The sequence below is a fragment of the Mandrillus leucophaeus genome, unplaced genomic scaffold, assembly GCF_000951045.1.
Source record: "Mandrillus leucophaeus isolate KB7577 unplaced genomic scaffold, Mleu.le_1.0 Scaffold100, whole genome shotgun sequence".
NCBI classification, from domain to species: Eukaryota; Metazoa; Chordata; class Mammalia; order Primates; family Cercopithecidae; genus Mandrillus; species Mandrillus leucophaeus.
In genome coordinates, this window is record NW_012098099.1 from 4,387,679 (window position 1) to 4,413,179 (window position 25,501).

At 35.6% G+C, this 25,501-nt stretch overlaps 1 protein-coding gene across 4 annotated transcripts in view; it reads right to left on the minus strand.

The window, feature by feature from the left end:
* Positions 1 to 25,501, minus strand: part of SEPT7 (septin 7) — a 107,518-nt gene that overhangs the window by 67,718 nt on the left and 14,299 nt on the right. For 2 of the 4 annotated variants that reach the window (XM_011973018.1, XM_011973011.1), the window contains exons 2-3: positions 6,702 to 6,706; positions 5,310 to 5,412 (exon numbers count right to left, since the gene is read on the minus strand). The exons of 1 other annotated variant lie outside the window; for it this stretch is intronic. In XM_011973018.1, the coding sequence (XP_011828408.1) occupies positions 5,310 to 5,412; positions 6,702 to 6,706 (108 nt within the window). The remainder of the gene's footprint in view (positions 1 to 5,309; positions 5,413 to 6,701; positions 6,707 to 25,501) is intronic. One more of the 4 variants, XM_011973025.1, reaches the window with a different exon arrangement.

Genomic DNA, 25,501 nt, shown 5'->3' on the forward strand with positions numbered 1-25,501 from the left:
AAGCTAATAGAAAACACAACACACAAAAAATTCTGGAAAAAAGTGTCAATGCCTACCAACAACAACATAATAATAATGCCCTCAGAGTACCTACCTACCTAAACTTAAGAAAAAAAAAGTTTTTAAAAATAAACTGGAACACACCATTTATAAAAGAATATCAAAGATAAATAAACATAAAAAATAACTGGCAATGGCCAGCCACGGTGGCTCACACCTGTAATCCCATCACTTTGGTAGGCCAAGGCGAGTGGATCACCTGAGGTCAGGAGTTCGACACCAGCCTGGCCAAGACGGTGAAACCCTATCTCTACTAAAAATATAAAATTAGCTGAGGGTGGTGGTGCACACCTGTAGTCCCAGGGAGGCTGAAGCAGGAAAACTGCCTGAACCTGGGAGGTGGAGGTTGCAGTGAGCTGAGATTGCACCACCGCACTCCAGCCTGGACAACAAAGCAAGACTCTGTCTCGAAAAATAAATAAATCAAGTAACTAGTAAAAATAAAATACAGATAAAAATAAGATACCACGTTTCAGGAATCAGATTAATATCCAGTGTTGGCAGTATTCAGGGAAAACGGTGCTGTCAACACTTGATGAGCGTGCAAAATGGTACACAACCTGTTTTAGAGCAATTTGGTATTATGTATCAAAACCCTTAAAACAATGTATCAATCTTAACACAGCAATTCAAACTTCCAAAGCTTTATTATTCTAGAAAATAACTAAAAATTCAAGCAAAAGTATAACTATAACCATGTTATTATAGTATTAATACTAGCTAACAATTTTAACTATCCTGACAATACAACCAAGAATGATATAGCCAACCTGTACAGGCCATTAAAGTCTACAATTTGACCAATAGATAGGTTATGAAAGAACGTTAAGATATCACAAGATAATCACAATTTAACTGCACATTTAAAAGGCAATCATAGAACATTACAGATACACATAAGAATACTAAATGTTCCTATACTTAAGAGTTATGATCAATAGATGACAGATGACAATATTTATTTTCGTTTTGCTCTTCTGCATTTTCCAATTTCTGCAATGAAATATATTAACTTCATTTTTTAAGTGCTTTAAAAATAATCAGATTTAACAGCTAGAAGGAATGTACAAAATTAAAATAGTGGACATGTGGAATTACGTGATTTTTTTTCTTCTAAACTTTCTCTTTGAATTACTTTTTCTAAGATAAAATTCACCATTTTAAAGTGTATAAATCAATGGATTTTAGGATATTGCCAATGTTGTGAAGTCATTATCGGTTAAGTTACTTCTATTAATAAAAGCAAAATAAAAATACGGAGCTCAAGGAAAAACCTTAAAATCATAACTCAAAGCATTTCAAGGAGCTAATATATCTTAAAAATACCACAAAATACTCAACAGCCTAGATACAAAATTTTGAGTCAATATTATCTTTCCATTTTTTCAAATAACTGATAAACTGATATAAATGTTATTCTATCAACTCAAACATCAACAGGTAGTGGAGGAAAATGACAACTAGGATAGTCATCGTATATACTATCGCTAACTAAATAACTCGCAAACTTTCTCTGATAAGGCATATACAAAAAAAAAAAAAATTATGATAAACTCTGAATCCCAAAAAATGGCTAAGCCAACATGTTCTAAGCTCTCTCCCGCTGTTAAAAAAAAAAAAAATGGAAATGCCAATCTGCCACTAAAAGACATATGGCATAGGTCAAACACATTATTGACATATCATTAAATTTTTAAAATTCTGTAATCACAAAAATTTTGCAAAGTTCAAGATTACAGAAATGACTGAATTTTGGATTCTATCTTCCTAGGATTCAGAATAATAGGTTTAATACCACCTGTTTTAACAACTATTTCAAGTTAAATAAAGCAAACTACAGTCTTCTGAGTTCTGCCTCCTTGAAGAATTCTAGCAAAAACAGGATATTACAATTAAAAATTTATTCTCTATCACAGTTAAGTCTAATTAGGGAGCACACTAATGACAGTCAAGTTCTAAGCCAAACAGGTTAGACAACTTCAATGAATAGAGATCTACATGTCTTCATTATTTGATATGCCTAAATTTTTCAAGATTCAAAATCAAGAATTCTAATCTCCCCATCAAATTGCCAATCAGGGTTTCCAAAATCCTGGCTAGTCTACCTTTCCAGCTTTATTTCTAATTATAAAGTTACATCTTAGGGGTCAGATCCTAAAGTCAGTGTGCTGTGAAAAAAATCTTGAAAAATTCCTTATATCATCCATAAAGCACAATTACATATAAGCTAACAACCTATCTTCCTCCTCCACTAAAATAGGTAACTTTCTTTGAGCACATAAAAAGTGATCGATTTGTATTTAGGTGCCCTGTTGTCACTAGACTATAACATTCAGCAAACTGAGAAGTTCACACTATCAAACTATGTGGAAGCTGATAATGACTAGGAAAATAGCAAATGCACCTCCCCCATTTCACACCCACTCAAGGCCAGACGCTTATTCTAGTGGAATAACAGGAAAAATTACTTGTACTATTTAAGTTCTCTAGTTCTCATTCTCATTCATCCTCTCTTTCACTGAATTCATCTCAGTTCAAGGCATATTGGATGTAGTCTTATAAACACTGCACTATACCCAGTATCCCCAGATAAGCCTCTGCATGGTGGTTAAGAACACACCAGACTAACTGAGCAGTAGAATGGGTTTGGTTCTGCCATCTGCTAGCAATGTAACCATGGGCAAGTAACCTAATCTCTCTATGCCTCAGTTTCTTCATCTCCAAAATGGGATAACAATATCTACTTCATAGGGCTGTTGTAAGAATTGTGAGTTAGTAGATAATGTCCATAAAGTACTTAAAACATTGCCTCACACGTAAAAAAGTTATGTAAATGATGGCTATTATTTCCCCCAACAGGAATGCTTCCTCAATCTTGGCCCCAATTCTATCCTTCAAAAATTTGTCCTAATGCCTCCCTTTTCAAAAGAAGGCAATAATAATCTCCAACCAAGGCAAACTCTCCTATACCCTTAAATTTCTATGGCTCTATACCCTTAAACTTTTGTATGATTCTACTGACCCCATTTTTATGTGGTTTATCTTGTCATATAAATCAGAAGCTCCTTTAAGAGAGAAAATATGGGAATACACAGCATGCTTCTTTGATACAAATAAGTCACTCAAGCAAGAACTCAATAAACATTGCTTATGAAGCAAGATTATTAAAGGTTTTCCGATAAAGTACAAAGAGTTCAATAAAAAAATCTGTTACAGATTCTCAGTTGATATCAATGTGTAAGTTGTAAACGAACAGTTGTAATGTGGGAGCCAAATTTATTCTGAGTTTAGATCCCAAAAATGAGGATTTAGCTCATAAGGAATAGCTGAAAGTTTTTAAGTCAAGAATATTAAAGCAAGGTTGGTTTTAGCTTTCTATGATTTGCAAATGATGCTGTTAGAGTCAGCCTAAAATCTGAAAAATAAATCAACATATTAGATACTAAGTGATTAGATACTTAGTAAGTGACTACGTATTAGGCACTACACCTATATAGATGAAAATATTTAATACCTGCACTCAACATATCTATTCAAATGTAGTTAATTAAACAATGTTCAAGGCTCAGTGGGAAAACAGAGTAAAGATATTAACACTTGAAAATAAGGATATTAACACCTATTTTTTTTTGGCCTCAGTTGACGTCTTATCATTAGGAAGAGAAAAAAGAAAAGCTGCATTTCACAAAGGGATTAATTATAGAGACTGAATATCTCCTCTAAAAATCAACATCAGATGACTATTTGATTTTTTTCATTTGGAAAAATGCCACAGAGATTTTAAATCAACTCTCTGGCCTTGATCACCAGACATTATCCTACTAAATATGATTAGAAAAGTTATTCTTTAAACTAAAATTCTAATGTCAAAGGAAAATTTTTTAAATTGTTACAGTTCTCCTAATGGACCTAGGAGGTTTTCTCATAAGTGAAAAAATTATATTTGTCTACAGTTTGTCACTTAAGATTATTAATATTACACATGTAGAGGTAAGAGACAGTGTTTCTCATATAATGATGATGTTACCAACCTGCTGAAGAAAAGGTATGCGCTGCATTATTTTATCCCTCTATCTAGACGGACCTCTATTCCACAGCAGCAGTTTGCAAGCTAGATATACTACACTTCTACTCAACAAGAGATACATAGACAAGGTAACCAATGCTATAAAGTATCAAATTTGCAAATTTTGTACCATGTTTTAACTGTGAACTCTTACAATGTATACAACTTCCAAAGAGCCAAAAACTGACCAACAGGTAAAATATTGCGGTCAGTAGATAAAATATTCTACCTCCCAATAAAGGAGTATTTCACAGCTAGTTCAATTAACCTAATTCAGCATCAAAATATTAGAGTTGAAATATAATTAACAAAAGTGTATACTACCTAAAAAGTCTAGCATCAACTCAATTTTCTTTGTTAAGGATAGCTAATCCACTAACCTGCAATTCACCTTCTTAAAACAAATAAGAGAAATACAACAAAGTTACACTATACAATATTCATAACTTGGGTTCTAAAGTCAGCCTATATGAGGTGAAAATACTGTGTACTCATTTAAGAATAAGATTGTCATTGAAGATGACTAATCTTACAGATGGGAAAGGCACAGTATGTTTCTTCATATATAATAATGATGTTACCAACCTACAGTCAAAATTATCCTGAACAGTATTTTCAAATGGACTATATAGGCAGGGTAAGGTGTTCGTGGAATGAAACACAAAAGAAAACTGAAACTGAATTAGAGGATGAGGAGAGTCATATTTTACTCATTCCAGTGCTTACATTCAATTAATGAATTCCAAGGGTAATCAACTACATTATTATGATCCTCTATCCTACCTTACTTTTCAAAATTCAGAGCACATTAAGTTAAATGCTTACATGATACTCCACTATAGCACATAAACCAGAAAACAAAACTATCCGGGAGTAATAACCACCAGATGCTATTTTCTTTTGTAGCACTACCAATTGAAAATAACTTCTCTAGAGTTCCACTCCAACACTATCACCCACCATTTCTCAACTTTTAGTTTCTACCTTTAAAAAAGAGGCAAGACGACATAAATCTCATTATGCCACCGAGTTAAATTTTAAAATGTATGCACCTAAGAGAAAATATAACAAAGATATGATCACTATAGATATCTGTGCTAGTATTTTCTTAAATTCATTCAGAGTTGACTAACGGTTTAAAACTTAAACCAAAGTTCCATTTTAATAAGGAATCATATCTTACCCACTACCATAAGCGTGAATTCAAAACCTCTCTTCACTGATTTTCTGTATACTTGATTTGGGAGATTGGCAAATCCCACATAGCCTTCAAGGTTCTTCTGTTGCTGACAAAAGCAAAAAGGGCCAAGTTATTCATGTATCAACAATACTATTCTGTCACACATTTCAAATTCCCTTCATGAACCTATTTTAGAAAACTATACTATTATTCACAGCAAATCAAACTAATTCCATGGCATTATCAATAAAACTATCAATTCTTAAATGGACAAAATTATTTGAGCATGAGTTGACTGACAATATAATGGTTAATTACAAAAATCCAAGGGAATGAAATAAAAATTTAGAAAACCTGCCTCAGAGCAAAGATTTTAATTGACAGCAGTTAGTAACAAGATGATTGACCAACCAACTAAAAAAGCAAAATAACACAGGATTTTTCACAACAAAAAAATTCAAATCCCCTTCATACAATATTAAGAATCCTTTTTAATTATCTCCTTTGATCATACTAATTACCACAGGTATGAGATTCTTGAAATTTGTCTTCTTATTCATGAAATGAAATCAAAGTGTTGAATTTAAAGCAATTTTTAAAAATAAATTCTTGAAGGCTCTTGTGATCAGTGCCAACCAGCTACAGTATCATTCACGCTGTTATGCCAGGTCCAATTTTGTCACTTCAAGGTTTCACATGATCCTGCTGCCTTTATCTTCAGGTTTATCCAAGTTTTAAAGTAAATTATAACTTCATTTTCTATTGGTTTTTTATTCCTAGATGACCTCAACAATAGTTTCATGAGTAATTCAAAGAAATTTACTTCCAAATTGGTGTAGTAAATAAGTCTGACTTCTAACTTACCCACATGTGAGAAATATTGTCCATAGTTAAGACTATCTGAATAAGCAGAGTCTTATTGGTTAATTTTACTTTGGAGGTAGTCTTATCTCAACATAAAAAACAATAGCAAAAAGAGGCACACATTCTCTTAAAAGTTTCTGCCACGTTTAATTCTCATTTAAAAAGCACTCATGAGATCAAAACATCAATGCAATACATTTGGATTTAACAAAGAACAGAAGTCTACAATGTTTACTAGTCATGTAGATAAACATTCCATCCATAATCTTTGGCTTTTATTTCATAAAACTAATTCTTAAGCCAAATTTTAAAAACTAAGCCCATTAAAATGAAGAGCTAACTGTAAACATAATAATTAAGAGACTAATCAGAATCTAATATCTTTAAGTCAAATATTTGAAAGTCTGCTATGAGTGGAGTTAGAAATATGTATTAAACCTAAGGTTTCCTTGGCTCATATTTCATCCAACTGTAAGTTAAATTTAACTGAGACTGAAAAAAATCTCTGTATAAATTATGTAGTATACTCACAGCTACTTTGTAAAGAACACATTTCCATCATTCCAGTGTTCCAGATTCCAACAGAAGAAATCCACAGAGGCACAGTAAACAAAGAATTCCAAGAATTGTAATGACATATTCGGTCCAAACAGGAGAGGCAAATCCATTGAAACACAGCAAAAGACAGGGGGGAAAAAAAGTTACTTACATGTAACTCAACAAATTAGAGGTAAATTACAAAGAAATTAAAGGCAGACTTTTTTCTAAACATGTCAAAAAGTAGTATTTTTTGTGTGGGATATAATGCCAGTGAGTTTAAACCCACTTTCAGCAGCTGTCCTGCTGAAATATAGAAAATAAGGTCCATTATTGCACCCTGCAGTTGAGGTTTTACAGAAATGGTAGAAAAGATATAAAAGTATAAAGTTCCAGGAAGGTATACAGGAACCAAGTTTTACATTACAAGAAGGAAAAAAATGTTAATTTCACGCAACTTTGCTTTGTCAGTCACTGGATTAAGACAGCTCAGATAAGACAAATGCAAATGTTTTGGTTAAAATATTTTTATACAATGCTGTATTTCAAGTTCTATTAATTAAACTGAAGTCCAGAATTTAAAGAAATGTAGACAGTTAGATACAGGAAAAGGAAGGACACTAAAGATGATAAGCAGAAACAGATGGGAAGAGGAGACAAATGTGAACTGTGAAAACTGAAAGGCAACTAATAGTATAGAAAATAAAATAGATAATCCTTGGCCAAACTGTGAAAAGTGTATCTTTTTATACTGAGACAAATCTGAGTTATATCACAAACCACTTCAAACAATTGGAGTCAGTTTTATAGTTAATTAAAAGCATAAACAAAACTCCAGTTTTAAAGTTAATTACAAAATTATTCCATGACAAAACCATCCAATGACTTCCAAACCTCCCCAAAAGTAAAAGCCGAAGTCCCAATAATGGTCTACAGTGTTTTTCCACCTTAACAGCATCTTAGAATCACTTGGGGGAGCTTTTATAAAATCCGAATGTCCCAGCTGCACCTCCAGATCAATTAAATTAATCTCTGCAAGTGAGACCCATCCATGAGTATTTTTTAAAGCTCCTCATGTAGTTCCAACGTGCACGAATGCTGAAAGCCGCTAGCCAACAAAGTCTAGCAAGATCTGGCTCTACTCTTACTTCTGGTCTCATCTCCTGCTACTCTTCCTCCCCATGCTCACGTCGCTTTCCCCAGCACTGAATCCCTAACTACTCCCCAAACATACACTGCATACTTTCATTTCATGGCTTTTGTACTTGTTGCTTTTTTTATTTGGAATAGTTTTGGTTTTTTTTGAGACGGAATTTCACTGTCACCCAGGCTGGCAGGCAGTGGCGTGATCTCAGCTCACTGCAACCTCTGCCTTCCAGGTTCAAGCAATTCCCTGCCTCAGCCTCCCAACTAGCTGGGATTACAGGCATGTGCCACCACACCTGGCTAATTTTTGTATTTTTGTATTTTTAGTAGAGATGGAGTTTCACCATCTTGGCCAGACTGGTCTTGAACTCCTGACCTCATGATCCACCCGCCTTGGCCTCCCAAAGTGCTGGGATGACAGGCGTAAGTCACCGAGCCCCAGCCACAGATTATTTTTATTACTCAAATGTCACCTTCAAAAAGGCCTGCCCTAATCACCTTATTTAAAATTACGACCCCACTCCTCAGCACATTGCTGCTTGCTGTATGCTTCTCCTTAGCTCTTGCCACCATCCAACACACATTTTACCCATCTTGTTTACTGTGACCTCCATCCTGCCCGCAATGTATGCTCCATCAAGGCAGAGATTGAATGAATTACATAAATTGTACATTAAAAAAGGAAGCTACTGAGAGCAAGCTGAAGTAGTTTCAAAGAATACAGATTTTTAGACTGCACCTTCAAGGAACCCATCAGATAAGAGGTAAAACAAAAATGCCTCAGGGTCTGCCCTTGTCTCTTATTCACTGCTTTATCCTCAGCAACGAGAACAGTCTTTGGCACACAGTACTATTTTAAAATTGTGAAAAGCGGGAAACCATTCCAGGCAAAGGGGTGGGCCCTAAAGTGGGGATGAACTTGGTATTTCCAAGAGTAAAAAGAAAGCCAAGGTAGGCGGATTGCCTGAGCTCAGGAGTTTGTGAGATCAGCCTGGGCAACACAGTGAAACTCCACCTCTACTAAAAACTACAAAAAATTAGCAGGGCATGGCAGTGTATGCCTGTAGTCCCAGCTATTCAGGAAGCTGAGGCAGGAGAATGGCCTGAACCTGCGGGGTGGAAGTTGCAGTGAGCCGAGATTGTGCCACTGCACTCGAGCCTGGGCGACAGAGCGAGACTTTGTCTCCAAAAAAAAAAAAAGAAGTTCCGTTAACTATAACAAAGTGAAGTAGTGGACAAGGGGATGAGTGACAGGAAATGAGGTCAGGGAGGGAAGTAGGGGCCAGATCATTTGGGACTTAGCCAAAGTAGGAAGTATATGGATGTTATTTTAGGCATGATAAGAAGCCACTAGAGGATTTTTCACAGGCAAGTGACCTGATTATTGTTTTAAAGATAGTTCTCGGCCATCCAGAGTGGTTCATGCTTGTAATTCCAAACTTTGGGAGGCCAAGGCGAGAGGACTGCTTTAGCCCAGGAGGTTAAGGCCTCAGTGAGCTGTGATCATGGCACTACACTCCAGCCTGGGCAACAGAGTGAGAAATCTCATGGTTGGTTGGTGCTGAAAATATAGATTTAGGAATCATCGCCATACAGATACTATTGAAAAAGGATTGGATTCCCAAAGACAGACGAAAGAAGATAATAAGAAGGGGGTCGGCCGGGCACAGTGGCTTATGCCTGTAATCCCAGCCCTTTGGGAGACCGAGGCGGGTGGATCATAAGGTCAGGAGATCGAGAACATCTTGGCCAACATGGTGAAACCCCTTCTCTACTAAAAATACAAAAATGGGCTGGACTTGGTGGTGCATGCCTGTAGTCCCAGCTACTCGCGAGGCTGAGGCACAAGAATCGCTTGAACCTGGGAGGCAGAAAGATCGTGCCACTGCACTCCAGCCTGGGCAACAAGAGAGAAACTCCAGTCTTTTTTTTTAAAAAAAAAAAAAAAAAAAAAGGAAGGGGGGTCGAGACAAAGCCCTGAGCACTCTAACATTGAGAGGTTAGGTAGGGAAAGATCAGCCAGTGGAGACAGGAAGAAAATCAAGATCATCTCAGGGATGGAGGATTCATTCAACTATGCTGAATGCTACAGAGAAAGATACCATAATAGAAACAAACATACTGATAAAATTTGGAAATAAGGTCACTGGTAACTTAAAAAATAAAAGTAGTCTCCGTAACATGGTGACAAAGAAGAGTAACTAGGATGATTTACAGTAGACAATTATTTGCATGTAATTATCATAATAAATAACTTTAACTTTTCTAATAAAATTATTTTAAACACTTTGTCAGCTCCCCCATATGACTGATTTCCCAGAGGGAGAGAACCATGTCATATTCATCTCTATGTTCTTAGCAAGGTGATGACACACAGTACATATTTTAAAAATCTGAATGACTACCCTTTCAGGAAAACATCTTCTGAGGAAGAAATGCTGTACAAAGATAAAACATTGGTTTGGCTCTGCTGAAAACAAATCATCCCAAAATTCGTATAAAAGTATCCTATCAGATACAAAAATACGGCTCTGAAGCTACCTAGCACAAATACTATTCAGAAAATATACTAATAATTTGGCCAGGCATGGTGGTCTCGCCTGTAATCCCAGCATTTTGGGAGGCCGAGGCGGGTAGGTCTCTTGAAGTCAGGAGTTCGAGACCTGCCTGGCCAACATAGTGAAACCCTGTCTCTACTAAAAATACAAAAATTAGCCAGGCATGGTGGCGCACACCTGTTGTCCCAGCTACTCTGGAGGCTGAGGCAGGAGAATCGCTTGAACCTGGGAGGCAAAGGTTGCAGTGAGCCAAGATAGCACCACTGCACTCCAACTTGGACGACAGAGCAAGACTGTCTCAAAATAAATAAATAAATAAATAAATAAATAAATAAATAAATAAATAAATAAATACTGGTTGATTAAAACATATAGACTTTTCCTATCTTATAAGAATTTTTCCATACCCTACATTCTAAAATCAACCATAGTCTGTAATTCAAAAGACTTAACCACCCACTGATTCTTTTCCTGCACAAATGTTCAGAGTGCCAGTGTGAAATATCTCTGGATAAGGAAATATTAATTATAGATGTGAGCGATACAATTGTGGTATTTTTAAGTACATATAAATAAAAGTATATTCATCCAAGCTTCTACAAAAATACCTCTGGGTCTTTAAAGTATTCCTTGATTTCAAACATTAGTCATGTAAGAAGCAACATTTATCAAATAATCTTTTCTAAAAGCATATTTGCTAGATATGCTTTACAAAATCTTTTAGATGTTAAATCTGTATGTTAAAAGCATAGTTAAGAAAAATCAAACTACAGTAACTCCACTGTTTGATGAAAAAAATCAACTTAAATACAATATCCAGTAACTTCCTTCTAAGGTTAAATAAGTTCAGCACAAATGTATTCAAGTAACACTATGTTTCAAACAAGTTCTAAGAGATAGATTATTGAAACTCTTCGAATTATTTACGTTCTCTTGCCATTTGTTCCTGTTCCAAAGTTACCCAAATCTTGCTATCTAAAATCCCATTACCATTTTTAAAGCTCTGAATACTAATTTTCAACAAATTTTCCAATAGATAAAAATTTTCCAATAGAAAAAAGCAGCAACTTATTTTGAAAACTATTAAATATGCTTTTTAGTAACAACAAAAAATTGATCAAGGGGAGTTGTAACAGAATGGAAGCCTAATAAAAATCAGAATTCAAGAAAAACACAATCCTAGAAGGAACTATAAACCTTCAACTTCCCACTATCATTACAAAATGAGATGTTTAATAAAAAACTAAAATGATTAGGGATTATAATGTACACCTCAAATTATCTTAATATACCTCAAATTATCTTAATACACCCAAATTCTATTTCTCCTTTTAGTATGTGCAGTTTAAACATCAGGCTACAAATATCCAAGGTTTACATTAGGAACTTTACATTTCAAAAATTACCATTTATCTTTTCTAAATAACTTCAAGTTCAATCCGCCTCCCTTGGGATTTTAAAATATATAAAATATATATACACAAATATATATATTTATATATAAAATATATATACAAATATACATATATAGCGCATATTGTTTTATGAAGTATGTTTCTCCTAAAGTGTATGTAATTCTAAATATGAAAAACAACTACAGACTACAAAAGGAAAAGATATTAATGCAGAAGTTTACTTCTCAACTCCTTAGTATTCCTAACAAAAGCCTTCTATCATACACAGATGTAAGTGTCTGGTACTTGCTTAGTCAAATTCCTACCATCTCTCATACAGCCTAAGGGAAAAGTTAAAGAACTTCATTTGCCATTTAAATGTTTTAAATATTTTAAGTATAACTGGTCTAAAAATGCCTAGATTCTAGATTTAATATAAAATGAAAACTGAAATATTACAAGATTACATAGGCATGTCCTAAATATCAGTTTTTATGTTCCTCATCCCTCAACTATTTTAAAGGTTCATTACCTATTTAGCATGCCCCCAGCTCTCTTCTTTTCACTGATATGAACAAATGGGTACTGACAGAACCAACTTTTATTTTCTTAATCCTATTCTGGATTCTCAGTTAATCTGTTAAAAAGATTCTAATATTTAACTCTATGAATACATACAAGAATGAGATAACTTAAAATTTAAATCAATTTTTCTTTGCTCTTATCTTAACTTCCTAGACTTACCTTATTCCTTCACTCATTCATTCAACATACTTACAATAAGTCAGACATGTATGTGTGTTCTAGTAATTAGGAATATAAAAGCTAATAAAAACAAGGTCCCTGCTCAAGAAGCTAAGAATCTAATAGGGAGGTGAGGTAAGCTAGAGGACAATTAAAATAATTCAGTGACAAATGCTCTCATATAGGAAAGCACAGAAGGATACATGAGAGCAAACAAGGAAGGATGTTTCATCCTATCTTGGGATCAGATCCTTTAGATACTGAAGGGCTGACTAGTAGACCTTAATTTGATGAGAGATGAGGGTGGGAGCTGCAGAATATGGGTCTCAGTCAGTTGAGTTATTAACTGCAAAGGCCCAAAAGCAAGAAGAGAGTATGGTTCCTTATAGGAACTACAAATAGTTCAATACAACTCATTTTTAGGATCAAGGAGCTACAGTTTAGGAAAGTTAAGCAAAAGCCAGATGAGGAAGGACTTTGTTGGCCATACTTAGGAACTTAGACTTCATCTTGAAAGCTTAGGAAGAGCATTAAAGATACAAAGAGGAATGCACAATCACATCAATTCACATGCAGAGTCACATTCATACTTTAGAAAATTACTACTGACAAGAATATTCACGATGAACTGGAGGAGAAAATGGTAGTAATCCCAAGAGCTGCTCCAGCTGCCCAGGGGAAAAATAAAGACTTGAACCAAGAAAGAAGCAGTAAGGATAAAGAGAAATATAGGTTAGAACTCTATTAGCCATTAAGGTAGCCACTAGCTACATGTGGCTACTGAGTACTTGAAATGTAGCTAGTCTGAATTAAGACGTGCTGTAAGTACAAAATATCATATTTTAAAGACAGTATGAGAATAAGAATCAAAAACATCTTATTAATAATTTTATACTGATTGCATGTTGAAATAAAATTTTAGATATACCAATTACATAAACTATAAAACTAAAGTTAGTTTCACCTGCTTATTTTTACTTTTTAAATGTGGCTATTATGAAAGCTTAATTACATATGTGGCTTGCAACAAATTGCTATTGGACAATGCTAGGTTAGATATTAAAGAGATGAAATGACAGATCTCTGTAACTAACTTGCAGAAGGGTGATAAAATTTGGATTTCTTAATTTAGGCTTGAGCAATTAAGATGAATGGTGAGTACCCATTGTTAAAAGTAGAAATCACCTGAGTTAAGGTGCTAACTGGACTTTGGGAAGATAAAGTCTAGTAGATAGTTGTATATATAAAGGTTAGAAATGCTAGAAACATCAAGGTTAGACAGATAATTAATATCTTAAGTAATCAACATTTAAATGGTATCAAGGCCATGGATATGAATCCAAATACAGCATACAGAGTAGGAAGCAGGCCAAGAAGCAACACCAACATCCCATCATAATCACCTAAACAAATCTAGGAAAAGCTGAGAGAAAAGAATCAAAGAGCTCACAGAAGCATTTCAAATGAGGTCAACTGCAGCAGCCCCCTCAAGAAGTGGTTAACTACACGAAATGCTCTGGAGCGGTCAATCAAAGGATACAGAAAAATCTACTTATGGTTACTGGAAACCACTGTCAAAGCTGTATCAATGGAAAGATAGGGGAAGAAGGCAGACTGGAAATAAATAAGCAGAAAAAAAAACTACAGGAAGTGAGTATAAGCAATTATTTTTTAATGCTTATCTTTGAAGAGAAGAACAATAGGATAGAAGCCAGAAAATACAAGGTCAAGAGTTTTAAGCACTTAAAAAAAAAAAAGGCAGATAGTTCTACTTGTGTGAATGGTAATATAAAACACCAAGTAGTAGACAAAGTTAAGTAGGACACAGATAACATTCATGGAATGATGGACAGGATTTTCCCTAAGTACCAAAGATAAAACAACTTGAAAATTCCAAAAAAAGAAAAGAAAGTAGGGGATTTTAAGAGGTAAAGATGTGAAACAGCAACCTAAGAATAGAGAGAGAGACTAGGAATACATAGCAGCCATCCAAGCAATTTTGTCCACCTAGTTAAGGCTGAAGACCACAAATCTTTGACTGTATCCCTGAAGCCATGTGATCTTTTCCTCCAGCAGCAATCCATAACTTGAGTAAAATAAAATTGGCTGTAGGAGTCATTTGAAACTTGCTTTGCAGGAAGGGTACACAAAAGTACAAGATCAAGAGAGCTGACAAATACAGTTGAAGCAATTCAGTGAATGAAAATGGAGAGGAACAAGGATGGAAGGCAGGAAGTGAAGAAGACACTAAAAAAAATAAGTTGCTGGGCGCGGCGGCTTGTGCCTGTAATCCCAGCACTTTGGGAGGCCGAGGTGGGCAGATCACCTGAGGTCAGGAGTTCGAGATCAGCCTGACCAACATGGAGAAACCCTACGTCTACTAAAAACACAAAATTAGCCAGTCGTGGTGGGACATGCCTGAAATCCCAGCTACTTGGGAGGCTGAAGCAGGAGAATCCCTCGAACCTGGGAGGCGGAGATTGCAGTGAGCCAAGACCACGCCATTGTCCTCCAGCCTGGGCAACAAGAGCGAAACTCCATCTCAAAAAAATAAATAAGCATATGTAAGTTGTGGTTAGAATGGGCTATACAATTAAGATTTTAGAAGTGGAATGTAAGTTGCAGATGATAGCCCCACAGGATTATTACTTCTTTTTTTTTAATTTTTTCTTTATTTTTAAATTTTTTTCTTCTCACTCATTCCCCCACAGGGCTATTAAAAGGATGGCTCTCAGATGAGACAGAGAGAGAAAAAAAAGGATGTCTCAAGAATAGTCAAGAAACTGAAGCTAACTTATTGAATGTGTCTTACACATGGGCCTAAAAATGTCCCAGAATGATGATGGAGCTTAGAGCAGAAAAGAAAAATTGAGTGTTAGATGTCATCTTTAATATTAGAACAAAACAGGGGTGTGGTAGCTGAAAATTTTAAGAAGGGGTAGAAAACACTGCTGCTAAACAGTAAAATTGTAAGGAAGCAGGGTTCTTTTTAACGGAGAATGGCCTACAGTCTAGACCAGTGCTGTATTATGGAAATATTAGGTAACCACATATGTAATTATAAATATCCTACTACAGGGGTCCCCAACTGCTACCTCAACTGGTAGCAGTCCGTGGCTTGTTAGGAACTGGGCTGCACAAGAAGAGATAAGTGGCGGGCAAGTCAAGTGAAGCTTTATCTATATCTCCAGCCTCTTGTATTACCGCCTGAGCTCTGGCACCTGTCAGATCAGCGGCGGCATTAAATTCTCATTGGAGAGTGAACCCTATTGTGAACTGTTCATTGAAGGGATCTAGGGTGCACAATCCTTATGAGAATCTAATGCCTGATGATCTGTCACTGTCTCCCATCACCTCTAGATAGAATCCCATCTCTTAAAAAAATAAAATAAAATAAAATGAATATTAGGCTGAGTGTGCTGGCTCACTCCTGTAATCCTAGCACTTTGGGAGGCTGATGCGGGAGGACTGCCTGAGCTCAGGAGTTCAAGACTACCCTGAGCAACATGGTGAAATCCTGTCTCTACTAAAGTACAAAAAATTAGCCGGGTAGTCCCAGCTCCTCAGGAAGCTGAGGCACAAGAATTGGTTGAACCTGGGAGGCAGAGGTTGCAGTGAGCCAGGACAGTGCTACAGCACTCCAGCCTGGGCAACAGAGCGAGATGCTGTCTCCAAAAATTAAAAAAATAAAATGAGGCCAGGCATGGTAGCTCATGCCTGTAATCCCAGCACTTTGGGAGGCCAAGAGGCAGGTGGATCATCTGAGGTCAGTCAGGAGTTTGAGACCATCCTGGCCAACATGGTGAAACCCCGTCTCTACTAAAAATACAAAAATTAGCCGGGCATGGTGGCACGCAACTGTAATCCCAGCTACTCAGGAGGCTGAGGCAGGAGAATCATCTAAACCCCCGAGGTGGAGGCTGCAGTGAGCTGAGATCGTGCCACTGCACTCCAGCCTGGGTGATAGAGTGAGATTTTGACTCCATTTCAAAATAAAAATAAAATTAATAAAGTGGGTATTAGTGCCCAGTACTGGGTGATGATGTGGAAAAAGAAACACTCTCCTACAAGACTTGGAATATAAACTTAAACCACTTACCTAAAGAGCAATTTAACCATGTGGACCAAACACTGAAGCTTTTATTCTCTTAAATCCAACAAATTCCACTTCCAGAAATGGATAGTCTTGAGAATCATACATGATTAAGATAAAAGAATATTCAACAAAGCACTGCTCATAATAGTAAAAAATTGTAACAATTTTTGATGAGTTCTAAAGACAAGTAAAACTAAAATTATATTACAGTACCTCCACGTATTAAAATACTAGGCAGCCATTAAAAGTAAGATTTTAGAAAAATATGCATGGACAAATAATGATATATTGACTAGAAAAACATTCTTAAACACTTGTCACAGGAGAACATCAAAGAACTTGGTGGAGTAAATACTCGAGAAAATTCTGCTGCATTAAAAGCAAGGAGAAAACTGACACAAACTGTTCAACTCAACTTACTTAAAATTCTGGAAATTAAATAAAAGCTTGCAGGTCTCCATGTAATGCTTATTCAAGAAAAGGGACTGAGCCTTGGTAAAAACAGCAGCTCTTGCATTTTAACTTGCCCATTCTCATCTCTCTACCTCTACACTAGCCTTGAAAACCAACAGCACACCATCACAGTAAAAACTAGCAGACTAGTGGCAACTGGAAAAAAAACAGAACAATCATGGAATGCCTTCAAAGCCTTGCTTTCAAAGCGCTATCATTATTTGATGTATCTGGTAGTTCCTAAAGGCCTACTCACAAGTGACTACTAAGATAACCAAGCAGAGACTTCAGTGACAACATATGGCAAAAATTAACTTCACAGAATTAGTTCAAAAAGCAACTAAGCAAATAACAAAGAGTAACAAAGAGCAACAACAACAAACCCTGCAGGGAAGGGAGAATCTGATTTCCAGAGCTGCCACACTGTATTATTTGAAATATTTAAAATGTCTAGTATTCAAGAGAAAATTATGAGCCTTGCAAAAAAAACTCAAAAGTGCATGGCCCACATACAGGAGAAAAAAGCAACAGTCCTTGAGAAAGCCCAGACATTAAACAAATACTTTAAACCTGCTATTTTAGATATATTCAAAGAACTAAAGAAAAGTCTAATAAACTATCAAGTATGAAAACAATGTTCATCAAATAGAGAATATCAAAAAATTTTTTTAAATCCTGGAGTTGAAAAATATAATAAATGAAATGAAAGTATTCACTAGAGAAGCTCAACAAAAGATTGGAGCTTGCAGAAAAAAGAATCATCAAACCTGAAAACGGGTTAAATATCATTAACCAATTTAAGTAAAGAAAGAAAACTGAACAGAGCCAGAGACCTACAGAACAAAATCAAACATGAAGTAGGGGAGGGAAGGAAAAAAGGGGTGGGTGTAGGACGGAAGGGGCAGAATGTATATCTGAAGAAACAGAACTGAAAACTTCCCAAATCTGAAGAAAAACATTAGTCTCAACATCAAAAGCTCAACAAACTGAATAAGACAAAATCAAAGAGACCCGCACATCATAATCAAACTGTCAAAAACCAAAAACATAGAATACTGAAAGCAGCTTATGAGAAGCAACTATATGTATAAGAGACTGTAAATAAGAATAATAGCTGACATCCTATCAGAAACCATGGAGGCCGGAAAGCAAAAGGATAACATATTCCAAATGCTGAAAGAAAAAGACTGTCAACCAAGTGAGCTATGATGGTGCCACTGTACTCCAGCCTGATTGACAGAGTGAGACCCTGTCTTAAAAGAGATGTAGAAAACAGCAAAATCACAGGTGTAAATCATATCACTACTTAGATTAAATGTAACTAGATTAATGCATTTTGCTGTTTCAGGTATAACAGGACTCCAAACAAAAGGTAAAGAATGGCTACGTGGATTTTTAAAAGTAAGACCCAACTATATGGTGCCTACCTGAGACACGTTTTAGAATCACAAACACAAACAGGTTGGAAAAAAAGGACAGAAAACAACGAGAGAGAGCTGAAGTAGCTACACTAATATCAGAAAACACAGACTTAAAAGACAAATCTTGTTACCACAAAGAAGGATATTTTATACTGATTGAAGGACCAATCCATTGAGAAGATAGAACAATATTAAGCATATATGTATCTAAAAAAGGAGTCCCCAAATTGCACAAAGCTAAGAAAATGAAAGGTAGAAATAAAACAATTGAACAGTAATAGCTGACCTTCAACACCCTACTTTCAATAATGGGTAAAACAACTAGACAGATGATAAAGAAGCAGAAGACTCAACAACACTACAAAACAACTAGACCTAACACATAGCTATACAACATTCCACCCAAAAACAGCAAAACACATTCTTCTCAAGTGCACATGGAATATTCTCCAGAACAGATCACAAAACAAGTCTCAATTTAAATGGGTTGAAAATCATACAAAGTATATTCTTCATCCACTACAGAATGAAGTCAGAAATCAACTGCAGAGAGAAATTTGGAAAATTCACACGTTTGTTAAAATTAAACACTATACTCTTTAATTATCAATAGGTCAAAAACTAAACCACAAGGGATACTGGAAAATACTTTGAGACGAAGGAAACCAAAAAACACAACATACCAAAATGTATTGAATGCAGCTAAATCAGTGCTTAGAAGGAAATTTACAGCTGTAAATGCCTATATTAAAAAGAAAGATTTCATATCATAACCTTCCATCTCAAGAAACTAGAAAAAGAACAAATTAAACCCAGAACAGAGAAAACAAAATAAGGAAATGATTATTTGAGCAGAAATAAATGAAATACACAATAGAAACATTAATGAAATCATAGTTGGTTCACTGAAAAGATCAACAAAATTGACAAAACCTTAGCTACACTGACCAAGAAAAAAAAAAAAAAAAAAGAACACTCAAATTACTGAAATCAGAAATGAAAGAAGGGAAATCACTACCAATCTTTCAGAAATAAAAAGGAACTTATGAACAATTAATTCCATGCTGACAACAAATCAGATTATAACCTAGAGGAAATGGAAAAATCTCTAGAAAGACATAAGCTACCAAAATTGACTTAAGAAGAAACAAAATCTGAATAGTCCTATAACAGATTAGTAATAAAAAATAACTAATACACACACCCCCCAAAAAAGCAAAAACACAACTTTCCACAAAGCCCATGCCCAGTTGTCTTCACTGGTAAATTCTACCAAATGTTTAAAGGTTGTACAATCCTTCAAAAACTAGTCGAAGAAATAGAAGAGGATGAAATACTTCCCAACTCATTTTATGAGGCCAGTTTTACTCTGATACCAAAACCAAACACATCAAGTAAAAACAACCAACCAACATCTTACCTGGATGCAAAAAAAATCAACAAAGTACTAGCAAACCAAATCCAGCAATAAAAAGGGATTATACACCATAACCAATGGGATATATCCCAGAATGAATATGTTGGTTTTACATATGAAAATCAATGTAATACACTAAATTAAAACCCACACACAACAAACACATAATCATCTCAGTAGACACAGAAAACACAATTGATAAAAATTCAACAATCTTTCAACGATAAACACACTTAACACACTAGACATACAAGGGAACCTCAACCTCATAAAGCACATCTCAGAAAACCCGTAATGATGAAAGACTGAATGCTTTCACTCTAAAATCAAGAACAAGACAAAAGATGTCTATCATTGCCACTTCTAATCAACACAGTTCTGGAATTTCCAGAAAAGGCATTTGGTAAAATAAAGAAATAGAGTGCATCTAGATTGTAAAGTAATGTAAGTAGTATTTGCAGGTGATATGATCTTATAAATAAAAAATCCAAAAGAATCCACACACACACAAAAAAAACTACAGGAACTAATAAAGTTGCATGATACAAGATCAATATACAAAAATCAATTGCATTTCTATAAAAAAATTAAGAAAAAATTCCATTTGCGATAGCATCAAGAACAAAATACCTATAAATAAATTTAACAAAAGGAAATGTAAGTCTTACACATGAGAACTATAAAAATGTTGTTCACAAAAACTGAAGACCTAAATAAACAGAAGATATTTTGTGTTAATGGAGTGGAAGACTTAATACTGTTAAGACGGCAATACTCTTCAAATTGATATACAAGTTCAACACCATGGCTATCAATATCCTTGCTGGCCTACTTGTAGAAATTAGCAAACTAACCATATAGTTCAGATGGACATTCAAGGGAACCAGGATAACCAAAACAATTTTGAAACAGAACAAAGTTGAAAGACTCACACTCCCTAATTTCAAAACTTACTGCAAAGTTAGTCATCAAAACAGTGTGGTACTGCCCTTAAGAGTATACAGATCAATAAGAAACAAATGAGAATCCACAAAAAAACCCTTACATCTATAGCCAATTGTTTTCACAGAAAGTTGTCAAGACGACACAACGGAAAAAGACTAGTTTTTTCAACAATAAGTAGTGAAACTACTGGATAGCCACATACAAAAGAATGATTCCTATCTCACACCATACACAAAAGTTAACTCAAAATGGATCAACAAGTGAAACATAAAGGTCTAAAACTATAAAGCTCTTAGAAAACATAGGGGTAAATTTTCATGACCTTGGATTACAAATGCTTTCTTGACTATGACATGAAAAGCACATGCAGTAAGTAGATAAACTGGACTTCATCAAAATTAAAAATGCCTATACTTCACAGAACACTATCAGGAAAGTGAAAAAAAACACCTGTGGAATTGTAGGAACTACCTGCAAGCCTTCTATATGATAAAGCACTTATATCCAGAATCTACAAAGAATTCTTACAACTGAACAGTAATAAGACAACTTCATTAAAAACTCAGCAAAGTATTTTAACAGACATTCCTGCAAAGAAGGTGTACAAACTGCCAATAAGCACATGAAAAGATGTTCAACATCATTAGGGAAATGCAAATTAAAACCACAATGATACCAGCTCACACCGAGTAGGATCATTTTAAAAGACAGGCAATAACAAGTGTGGACAAGAATGTGGAAAAATTGGAACTCTCATACACTGCTGGTAGAAATGCAAAATAGGGCAGCTGCTTCAGCAGTTTGGCAGTTCTTCATAGAGTTAAACTAGAGTTACACTATGATCCAGCAATTCTATCCTTAGGTATATATCCAAGAGAATTGAAAACTATAGGTCCACACAAAAGCTTGTACTCAAAACATTCACAGCAGCATTATCCATAATAGTAAAAAAGTAGAAACAACCCAAATATCAACTAATGAATGGATAAATGAAATATGGTAGTATATATACAACAGAATAATATCCAGCAATAAAATGGAATGAAGTACTACTGAGACATGCTACAACACAGACAAAACTTGAAAACACTGCTAAGTGAAATATGCCAGTCACAAAAGTCACATTATATGATTCCAGTTATATAAAATGTCCAAGACAGACAAATCCATAAAAATGGAAAGTAAATTAGTGGTTGCCAGGACAAGAGAAGAGGAGGGATGGGGACTGATCATTAATGGCTCCAAGGTTTCATTTGGGCCTGATGAAAATGTCCTAAAAGTAGACAGTGACAATGGTTGCACAACCCTGAATACACGAAAACCCACAAAATTACACACTTTCAAGGGGTATATTTTACGGCATGCAAATTATCTCAATAAATCTGTGATAAAAACAAGCACGTACTGTACACTACCTTTCACATATAAATTGTTACATCTCCTTTCTCACACGTATCTTCTCATATGTGCAAAAAAATACTCACAAAAAATCAATCAGAGGCCGGGCGCGGTGGCTCAAGCCTGTAATCCCAGCACTTTGGGAGGCCGAGACGGGCGGATCACGAGGTCAGGAGATCGAGACCATCCTGGCTAACACGGTGAAACCCCGTCTCTATTAAGAAATACAAAAAACTAGCCGGGCGAGGTGGCGGGCGCCTGTAGTCCCAGCTACTCGGGAGGCTGAGGCTGGAGAATGGCGTGAACCCGGGAGGCGGAGCTTGCAGTGAGCTGAGATCCGGCCACTGCACTCTAGCCTGGCTGACAGAGCAAGACTCCAAAAAAAAAAAAAAAAAAAAAAAAAAATCAATCAGAAACTCATGAGATCCATCACCTCTATCAATGTGTGGGGAAGTGGTAGAAAAAAAGTAGAATGAGAACAGGGTAAAAGAAAGGTGGGAGGAATACTAAGTCTATTAACATCATGGTAATTTTCCATGTATCCCCATTAAAAAAACAAAATCAGTCAGGATGTGAAAAGAAATAGTAACAAATAAAACTAACTATTTCAGAAGAATAACATGAAGACACTGAAGGGGATGGAGCAGAAAAGAACATAACTAACTTTGGAAAAAAGTATTTTGATTAGTGTAAGATATTAGTATAGTATACTAACAGTATTGGTATTGCATAAAGCTAAAGACAAAAAAGCACACACAAATATTATACTCTAGCAAGTAAGCATATTACATAGTTCCGAAGTTACAGCTATGTGTACAATAGATTTTTCCAAGTATGTAAATAAATTGCAGATGAAAGCCAGGTTTCTCAATGTTGAAGAAAGGAGTTACAAGGAAAAGAGAAAGGCTAGAATGAACTCTGCATTAATAGACTGGAATCCATGTACCAGTATAAATTCATGGCTTTTAGTATACATATGCATATATTTTTATACACATACACAGAAATACAGATGTATATATATAAATTCATACACTGCCTACCTCTGTCTGCTCAAAACATCTACTAGAAGCAGGGACACTTCAATAGCAATGAGCACCTCTGGCACCCAGATCTTGTTTTCTAATTATTATTCTCAAAAAAAGGTTGCTGGACTCCTTGGACAGTGATTGCTTCCAAGGCTTAGGCAGAAAAAATACAAGATAAACTAGAAAGTAAAGAAGTACCCCTAAAAATGATGGGGACATACTGAAAGGGTAAACGAGAGCTACCTGAAAGGACTCTCAATGGACAATTGAACAATAAAACAATGAAAAAATTAATATATAACTGAACTGATGAATAAATAAAACAGCTCTTCCTTACCACAATAGAATCCCAGCTTTAAAATGTAGCATGATGTAAGAAGAAAATCACCAGTAACACAAACAGCACAGTAAAACTGCCATAGGCAAGAATCATTGACAAGATACTAAAGTTAGTGGGTAAAAGTATAATGAGAAATTGTACAGTCCAACAAAAAACTAGTACCTAAAATATAAAAAGAACCCTTACAATTCATTAAGACAAATAACCCAATTTAAAAATGGACCAAAGATTTCAACGGACCACCAAAGGTGACAAACAGATGGCAAATAAGCACAGGAGATCCTCAACATCATTGGTCATTAGGAAAATACAAATTAAAATTACAGTAAGTTATCACTACAAATCTATAAGAATGAGTAAAATTAAAAGCAGTGACCACTCCAAGTGTTGGTGAGCACGTGGAACAACTTGAATTCTTATTCACCGGGGGTGAAAATGTAAAATGTTAATAATATATTGTAAAATAATTTTGCAATGTAAAAATTAAACATACACCTACTATATTACTTACCCCAAGTATTTACCAAAGAGAAATGAAACGTTGTGCCACTATCATTACAGCTTTTTTTTTAAAGTTTACAGAAAAAGCATGAAAGAAAATACTCTCCAACTTTTAAGTTTCCCCAGTGACCAGCACACAGCAGGTACAAAACACATACTTGTTAAATGAAAGAACTTGATTGCTGAAGTTCTAAACTAATGACTTAACAGCAATACTACCAATAGTTAACATCAATGTTACAGTAATATAATTATCAATATATTACTGATGTAATGAACTTAATGTCAATACTACAACTTTAACTGGTAGTGTCTTATTTCAAAGAGTTCAAAAGCACCGATACACTACCAAATGTGAAATGATCAATATCCCAAGTTACTCATCATGTCACGATTGGTAAAAGCTTCTCAGAATGGGTAGTTTTGATATGGACCTTCCTTAACATATGATAGGACTTCAAGGCAGGTACAAACATCATAAGCAGAAGCAAGAATACTAATACTGACCGAGTGCAGTGGCTCACTCCTGTAATCTCAGAACTTTGGGAGGCTGAGGCAGGCAGATCACCTGAGCTCAGGAGTCTGAGACCAGCTTGGTCAACATGACAAAACCCCATCCCTACAAAAATACAAAAAAATTAGCTAGGTGTGGTGGCACACGCCTGTAATCCCAGTTACTGGGGAGGCCAGTAGCTGAACCCAGGAGAGAATGAGAATTGTTTGAACCCAGGAGGTGGTGGTTGCAACAGCGAGCCGAGATCACGCCACTGCACTCCAGCATGGGTGACAGAGCGAGACTCTTTCCAAAAAAAAAAAAAGGAATACTGAACATTACTCATTATAAGTAGGAAAAGGTCAAACCAAGGAAGTGCTAAAATGATAGCCCCTTAAGTATATAAAAGATTCATAAGGCAGTATATGCGCAGCTAGCTAGAAATCTAAATTCCAGTATCCACTGTAACTTATTTGTGTTCTGGTGGGTAAATTACACAACCTTTCTGAGAATTGTATTCTGCTGGGTAAATTACATAACCTTTGAGCCTTAGATTGGGAAAATGTTGTAAGGTATATATAAAACAATATAAAGGGTTTGGCACGTCACATACAGTAAGTACAATAAATGACAGTTGTTACAGTGATTGTGCTACAGATGATAGTTATTATTAAGGCCTCTGGACTTATATCTTGCAGAAAAGTCATTCCCAAACCTGGCTATAATCAGAAGAATATGGGGAGCTTTTGATTAAAAATAGAAATCTAGGCCGGGCGCAGTGGCTCAAGCCTGTAATCCCAGCACTTTGGGAGGCCGAGACGGACGGATCACGAGGTCAGGAGATCGAGACCATCCTGGCT